The sequence below is a fragment of the Melanotaenia boesemani genome, chromosome 4 (assembly GCF_017639745.1).
Source record: "Melanotaenia boesemani isolate fMelBoe1 chromosome 4, fMelBoe1.pri, whole genome shotgun sequence".
Classification (NCBI taxonomy): domain Eukaryota; kingdom Metazoa; phylum Chordata; class Actinopteri; order Atheriniformes; family Melanotaeniidae; genus Melanotaenia; species Melanotaenia boesemani.
The window spans coordinates 1,965,999-1,974,090 of NC_055685.1; the positions used below are offsets into that span (position 1 = coordinate 1,965,999).

The window sequence follows — 8,092 nt, forward strand, 5'->3', positions numbered from 1 at the left end:
CAGTTACTATCAGATACTATACTATACTATACTATACTATACTACACTACACTATACTATACTATACTTTACTATACTGATAGATATGGTCAGTTACTACCAGGAGCAGGCCTTGAGCACCAGAGCAATAGAGGCCCAGATCTACCATACAAGACAAGACCCCAGGCATAGACTGTGCAAAGAGGCCCCTGAGACAATCCAGCACATAACTGCAGGGTGTAAGATGCTGGCAGGGAAAGCTTACAAGGAGCGTCATAACCAAGTGGCTGATATAGTGTACAGGAACATCTGTGCGGAGTACAGGCTGGAAGCCCCGAGGTCAAGGTGGGAAACACCTCTGAAGGTGGTAGAGAATAACCGAGCTAAGATCTTGTGGGACTTCCAGATCCAGACCGACAAAATGGTGATGGCAAACCAGCCGGACATTGTGGTGATGGACAAACAGCAGAAGAAAGCCGTTGTGGTTGACATCGCAAAACCAAGCGATTGCAACATCAGGACATTGTTTGAGATGTTATTATTCTTATTATTCCATAATTTTACACCACAAGGCCCATGAGTTTCATAGTTTCATCTCACGCAAAATCGCCAGATTACATTTTACTCACAGATTATATTCCTCTTATAATAAAATAATTATTTCAATGTGGTCAGATAGCATTTTATGACAAGTTTTATTCATTATTATTATTGCTGTTTGTAACTCCCACCAAAATCAATTAATTCTAATGCTTTTAGCTGCAAAAATAGTAAAGTTGTATTTATATCTTTATTTTTATCTGTAATTCGGTAATTAGTGTTTGTCTCCTCTTTTGAACAGTATGACTTTTGCTATTTTTACAGGAGGCCCTTGTGCGGCAGAACGCGCTGGCTGTGGTCCGGCAGAGAGGTGGAGACGCTTCAGATGCGACCGAGGTGTTGGGGGACTACATCCTCCAGTTTGGAAAATACAAGGGAAAGTCTTTCAGGTGGCTTCTGGAGAACGATGTTGGGTACACGTTGTACCTCATCAGAAATGTCCAGAAGGAAGAGGAAGCAGGTATTTGCAAGACTGAGGGGCATGCCAAAGACAGTTTATCAAGCTTTGTGAGCTATGCCCTCAGTTTTGCAGAAGTAAGCTCTCTTCTGAGCTATGAAGAGAGCTCAGCAAGTGGTGCAGCAGGTGATGCAGCGGCCTCTCCTGAGGACGAGCAGCTGGTTGGCTTTGGGTCCCGGAGCAAAAGCACTTGGAGGGAAATTTGGGACAGCAGAGGCGATGGATATGTAGACTTCATCATTAAGAAAAGCTGTTATCCAGGGACACGGATGCACAAGCTGCAGCAGTACCTGCGCAGAAAGCAGCAGTGTTCCTCTGCTCCATTGATGACTGAAAATGTCAGAGCGGGACCTTTGGGTAACTTAACTTTACTAATTTATTTGGAGGGGGGGGGGTTGAAGTGAATGATTCATGTTACACTGATCCACCAGTTCCTCTTTTTAATCTTTCTCTACACCAAAGTGATGGATGAAGACTTGGAGCTGGAAAGCGCTATGTTAAACATCTCACCCTCCAAACTGAGCAGTGAGTAGAAAGTTATTGTGATAGAACTGAATCCTACTTAGTGTGTTTTGCATTACATTTTCCCATATTTATCTCACTGTTTTGCAGTAGAAGCACCTGCAGCACCTCTGGCAACCCCAGCTCCAGTGGCTGTGTCACCGGCAGCAGAACCAGGTTTTTTTTTTAAAATAAGAGGTTTCAGGGCTGGGGTGGGATTCCCTCACGTGACGAATATCCCTCCTAAACTGAGACATAACTTGTGGTTTTCTTTTTGTTTGTTTATGCGTTCTGGTTACATTCTGGCTACGTTCCAGCCAAGTTCCTGTTTCAATTTGGCATGCTACCGTTGCCCTAATTCCCTTACGAATTGAATTGATTGCCATAAAGGCTATGAATTGATCCCCGCAGTGATGGTCAGATTTCAAACACGAGGGTAAGTAAAACCATTTCTTTTCTGTATAAATATCAGTTACTAACACTAAAATGCATGCTTGTTCATGAAGTCATATTGTTTCTCCTGCTTAGAGCCAATACTAATTAGAAAGGTTAAATGATCTGTTCGCGGCATCTGCTGGAATTAGACCTAAAAAAAAAAAAACAACCGAGAAGCTCTGACAAGCAGGAGAACTAAGACTATTGCTGCTGTTTGAGTTCCTACTAACACCAACATTTGCACACACTGTGAATGCTGGAATGACTTATTTTTTCTCTTTAGCCCCAGCTGCAGTGCTGTCCAGACCTCCTGCAGTCACAGTAACAGAACCACAGGCATCAACAGCTGGTGGTAAAAGCTCATTTCTTCCTTGTGTAATCAAACGTAGGCTCAGTATTGTGATATAAAGTGAAATATGATTATTTATTTACCTTATGTTGGTTCTAGCCTCAACAGCTATAAAGCAAAGAGCCACTGTGCCTCTACCACCACAGCTGGCATTCCTTGCAAAGGAAGGGGTTGAACTAAACCAGCCTGAGTCAGTCACAGGTACCTCTACTGACACATCTGATCAACACACAGTTTTTAGAAGCCAGTACAATTTTCTTGACTGATGTTCTCGTCCCATATACATAACAGAAGGGTTGCATTTGTTTTTTCAGGTCCCAGCACAAGCACTGCTGCCTCCTCTGCAAAGAGAGAACTTGTTATAGAGGATACCAGTGAAGATGGTAAGAACTGAGTATTTTCCACTCAGTCTTTGAAACATAATTAGATCTTTTGAGTCTAATACCTTTCTTGTGTTATATCTTTTTTGTTTTTAGATAGTAGCTCCATCGGCACAGCCACAAGCTGTTGTTCCCCCGCCTGACTATGACATGGGCAGCTGGAACTGTTCTCCACAACAAAAGCTGTGGATGAAGATGGAGCTTAAAGACCTTGGGCTGTGGCCTGGGTCAGGCCCAGTGCGTAATCCAGGGAACACCATCTCACTGTGGCGTCTCCCTCCGCAACCAGAGCTCATGGATACAGTGGCTGACCTGCCTTCACCAAACTTTTTCCAGCTGCATCCGTTTTTCCTTTGGAAGCCAGAGAGTGATTTCATGGTGAGGCTACGGAACAACTACATCCTGCCCTGCCTCTATGGCTGTACCAATCCACAGGTGGTGTCATCTGGTGTGGGCAGACCACGAGTAATTGTTGGCACCAGCGGGCAGTACTACATCCTGGCTTCACGGCTCCGTTGCAGGGTCTGTCAGAGGCGCTGGTTTGCAGACAACCCGTGCTGGCTGGAGAAGTTGTCTAAGCGCTTCACCAACATTCTGCCTGCTTTTGTGACCTACAAAAAGGCCATCTGTAGGTCTGTCATGGACGAGCTGCGGCGAACCGGCAAGTCTCCTGCAGACATGGCAAATCAGATAAATGAGCTCATACATCTCAAGTATGAACGAGCTCACCTGGCCTGCTTGCATGCTATTGAAAATGTCCAAGACGCAGAGGCAGGCAGGTATGGGCAGCAGAGGACTATCAGCCAGTTTGTCAGGAAGGACAACACACCACGGGACTTTGGGCCTTTTGATGACCCCAGTGGTTGGCGCGGTGTCACTGACAGACTGTCTGCTTGATGAGTTTAAACGTCAGGAGCCAGCCATCTCAAAGCTCCTCCAGGGCACATTTGGGCAGGTCTTCAGATCAGACCACACGAGGAAAGTTGCACAAGAAGTCACACTGGCCTCTGGGGTCATGTCCAGCTACGCCATCATGAATGAGAACTGGATGATAGTGTCGTGGGTGATGGTTCAGTCTGAGACAGATAAGTCCTTGCAGCCCATGTATCAGGGTTTGGCCAAGAGGTACGCAGATTCTGGCGTGGACAAGGCTGGTCACCAATGGGTGGACAGGTGAGACTGTTTCCTTCATACATTCACACTGACATACAAGTAGCACAGTAGAAAAACCACCAACCAGACCAGAAATCTGAGTGTAGTGATGGACTCAGACCTAAAATTTGAAAACCACATTTAGGGCATCACAAAGTCCTATTTAAAAGTCCAAATCTGCACTGTGTCTCTGTTGTCTTTTTATTTTTAATTTTAAACTGTGTTTTTCATTCTTTTACTTTTCAATGCATCTTCTGCACCCTTTGTAATGCATTTAATATTTTATATAAAGCTTTTTGGATTGTCTTGTACATGAAATGTGACCTTGCAAGGTTTTGCCATACTGTACAGTACAATGCAATGCAAACACAATATCTGAATTGTTCTGGAATTTTTTTCTTCCTCAGGGATTGCTGTGCTCCTTTCAGGATCCAGGACTCCATCATCCCTGGAGAACACGACAACTGGGAAGCATGGAAGACCACTCCCTCCATTGTGGCCTGGGCCACTTCTGGACCACTTCACAACACCTGTGCCTCCCACTCCCATTACAACAGCAACATTGTCATGAAGCTGGACCTTTTTCACTGCATGAGGCGATTTTCCCGTGCCTGCATCTCGGAGCATCATCCCCTGTACAGTTCCTTCTGCCAGATGCTTTCTGCGGCCTTCAGCATTGTGGACCAGGAGGGTTTGAAAAGGCTTCAGGAAGCCTACAAGTTCTGTGGGATCCATCCAGCCACTCCAACAAAGCAACACATCCGTGAGCATTGTAGGACACGGATCCCACCACCCACTGAGCTTCTCGACAGAGTGGAAAAAGTCCTGAGACACTTTCATCTGGCCACAGACCCAGACAATGTCCCTTTGTTCAAGTCATCAATGCTGAAGACCTGGCGTATCCAGAGAGTCCATATGCTCCGCGGCTGCCTGAGTGACCCAGAACTGTCAGAGGGAATCATGTACAGGAATGGTGGAATGATCCAGCTCAACCATGTCCCTGGTGAGGGTGCCAAAGTGCCGATTTGGATCCCGGTCAAGGCACCTCACAGCAGGAGGGCTATCACTTCCACCAAACCCAGTGTATCACCGGCACACAAGTATCCACCGAGCTTTTCCAGGCTCAGGGTATGACTGGTGTAGCCCGATGGAACTACCAGCGGTTGGTAGACCTCAAGCAGCCATCCCTGGTCCTGCCGGCCGTGTTTGATCCAGCTCTCATTGCTGAGATAAACTCTGCTTCCAGACGAGTGACTGGACAGGTAAAATACCCTGCGCTTCACCTCTCAGACAGGGACACAGGCGAGAAGTTTGGCCTAGATTACCATGAGCCAGGCTGCCGTCCAGTCCCTCTGGATTGGGACAAGCACCGGACTCGGAAGAGAGATGAGGGAGCAGTACTTCCTGTCCGTGTGCCATTCACAGGTCCAGATCCTACTCCAACCCGTCCAGCTCCAACCCATCCTGCTCCTGCTCCAGCCCTTCCTGTTCCTGCTCCAACCCGTCCTGCTCCATTAACTAGAGTCACGGCTCCCTCTTCCAGCTGGGCTCCACCCTCTCAAATGTTGTCTCCTCGTGTTGCCGTCCAAAAACAAGAGGACACACCAGAATCACCTCAGAAGCTTCCAGCTGCGATGGGTAAGTAGATATAACATATAATTGTACATTGTGTTAATATGTCTTAACATCTAAATCATCCCTCTTTTCTTTGTGTACTAGAAATTTCACCTCCCCAGCACCTTCCACCACAGTCATCGCCAAGGAGTGCTCGCACTGGGCCCATCAAAACAGGTGGACGTGTTTTTGTGCTGGACACCACCCATGGTTGCAGCCGTTGATCGGTTATTGCAGAAGCATCGCGGGAAGAAGGACATGCTGAAGCTGGTGGATCATGAATATGCAGAACTGGTCCATCTGTCTGCATCTGATCCAAATAGCATGTTACACCCCACCACCAAGATGCACATATCGCGATATGTCAGCAACAGTGCGAAGATGCTCAATGCCAAATCGTCACTAAACATCAGTCTAGAGAAACTCCAGCAGACACAGCAGTTGTAGCATTCCCTGACAGCTGGAAGTGACACAACCAGCGTTCCTGTAGTCACCATGGAGCCAGCTCTGTTTAATCCACCCACCCCTTTGACAGAGGAGTCCGTAGAGAGGATTGTGGAGGGCATCTTGGTGAGGCAGCAGCAGTATCGTCAGTATCGGCAAACTAAGACCTGTCTTGCCTGTGGACAGCCCAAGTCTCGCTATGAGACAGATGGGTCATCCATCCACTTTTTATATCAACAGGGGCCACTCCGTTATTTCTACTGTTCCCAGAAAGTCCATCAGCTGTTTGCTGCTGAGGGCCTTTCAGACTCCAAGATACCCTTTGAAAAGTTTGCCCAGACCGAGTTCTTTCAGAGGGAGCTGGAAGCCACAAAGCAGCGGGGGGAGGAGCGGTTAGAGAAGAAGAGGAAGAGGCCCGAGACAAGCCAACGGCCCGGCCGACTTTGCAGGTTCTGCCACAATTCGGTGAAGCAAGGACCAAACAGCCCACACATCCACACGGGCTTTCCTGGTGTGGCGGGGAAATATATATACTGCCCCTCCAAGGTGCATGCCTTGTAAAGTGGCCAGGGCATGGAAAAAGACATGACCTGGAAAGAATTCCAGAAGTCTCCATTTTATGACCTCGAAAAAAAAAGAGATGGGTGGAAGAAAGAAAATAATCAGATTGTATATATTTTATATAGTTAAGGGTTTTTTCTGTTCATGTAAAAGATTTTGCGTAGTATTAAGTTATTGTAGAGTTATTGAAGGTAATCGAATTATTTCGTCTTGAACATGTTTATATTTACATACATGTTCAATTATATAGAGTGCTCTACATAAGTTTTAAGTTTTCTTTTGCTTACAACCATTTGCTTCATTCATTATCTAATATTTTTATTGTAAATATCTGGAAATGTGTTTATTTTTTACAGCAAAATTGTGTTTATACACTTGTTTTATTTTTTATTAATATGAATACATGTTGATATTGATTTATCCTCTTTACACCCTTTCTCAATCATTCAGTCATTGACAACCTTTCCCTCATTCACAAATAAACAAATAAATATACAAATAAACTGCCATGCCTTGTCTAACAAATATTCCTTTTCCTAATGTATTCAAATAGACCTTGGGGTTACTGAGATACAATCATTTCATTATGGGTACTCAATATTTAAGCAGAAGGCCTGGACTTAATGAGTGACAAACTGTACTACCAGCAAAATATTACAATATTTTTGTTACATCTTAAGTCTTATTGATCTTTAGTCATTTGTATTCATACTTCATAATAATTGATGAAAGGAATGTTTGTTTTAAGTTTGTAACTTGTAAAATAACATTAAACATGTTTGAAGTCTAATTTTTCATAACTATTAACCAATATTTTAACTTTTAAGTAATACTTATTCATTTGCCCGATGGATACTAGTAAATAAAAATATAAATGAAAAATTAATTTAACATATAGAATTTTCATTTACAGAGTCAAAACATCTGTTTTAATAAACAAGTATTGTCATACGTGGGATTCAAACTTGTAAAATAGGGTAAAAACACATTAAGGTTCAGGACCTTGGACAGTGCTGTTCAGCACCTTGGACAGCGACATAAATGCTGCCATTTGATTGGCTGTCTGTTCCACCTATACGCGGCTGGGAGCAGGGAAATATATCCAATTTTGTGGCCTACTGGATCGCTTTACTAAAACTCTTTCCATCAGCATGTTTGTGAGCACTAAGATGAAACATAGTAAGTGGTTCTGCTACCATGAGGTTGTTAGCGAGGATTGAGGACAGCAGGCAGACAGAAGCGTTTTAAGCTGTAATTGAAATGAGTTTTGGGGGATTAAAAAAATATGTAGAAAAAAACATTGTGATGTGTCATAGATTTTTATTTAAAAACGTATTTTCTGTCAGGCTTCAGTCTGCTCCTCTTCTGGCAGACTACCTCTCCAGCTTTGGAGAGGTTGAACCTGAAAGAAACACAAGAACAAAATTGTAATTAACCAAGTTTAAAATCATTAAATTCTCTGCTGATGGTGATCAGAAACCAGCTTGGTGTCTAAGGTCCTGCAGGTTGTGGTTTTCCTCTGCAGCTGTAGACTGAGACGTTTCCTCTGATGCTTCTGGTTGAAGTTTATGATTAACTTTAAAGTCTGCTCTTTGTAAGACTATTTAAAAAACATCTATA

At 44.2% G+C, this 8,092-nt stretch overlaps 2 protein-coding genes across 6 annotated transcripts; both read left to right on the top strand.

Annotated features, from left to right (window-relative positions):
* The first annotated feature begins 1,355 nt into the window (after positions 1 to 1,355).
* Positions 1,356 to 5,682, top strand: LOC121638788. 5 transcript variants are annotated; one of them, XM_041983775.1, is made up of 10 exons: positions 1,356 to 1,393; positions 1,499 to 1,561; positions 1,649 to 1,714; positions 2,256 to 2,324; positions 2,421 to 2,522; positions 2,636 to 2,704; positions 2,802 to 3,588; positions 3,633 to 3,874; positions 4,261 to 5,491; positions 5,573 to 5,682. In XM_041983775.1, exons 1-8 carry the CDS (start codon positions 1,363 to 1,365, stop codon positions 3,736 to 3,738), a joined length of 1,293 nt encoding a protein of 430 aa, XP_041839709.1. In that variant the 5' UTR covers positions 1,356 to 1,362; the 3' UTR covers positions 3,739 to 3,874; positions 4,261 to 5,491; positions 5,573 to 5,682. The 5 variants fall into 5 exon arrangements, with proteins under 5 accessions (XP_041839709.1, XP_041839706.1, XP_041839707.1 ...); XM_041983772.1 differs by having other exon boundaries at positions 1,374 to 1,561; XM_041983776.1 differs by having other exon boundaries at positions 1,375 to 1,561; positions 1,855 to 2,324.
* On the top strand, positions 5,675 to 6,660 carry LOC121638790. The gene is made up of 2 exons (XM_041983781.1): positions 5,675 to 5,908; positions 5,942 to 6,660. Exons 1-2 carry the CDS (start codon positions 5,675 to 5,677, stop codon positions 6,470 to 6,472), a joined length of 765 nt encoding a protein of 254 aa, XP_041839715.1. The 3' UTR covers positions 6,473 to 6,660.
* The last annotated feature ends 1,432 nt before the right edge of the window (positions 6,661 to 8,092 follow it).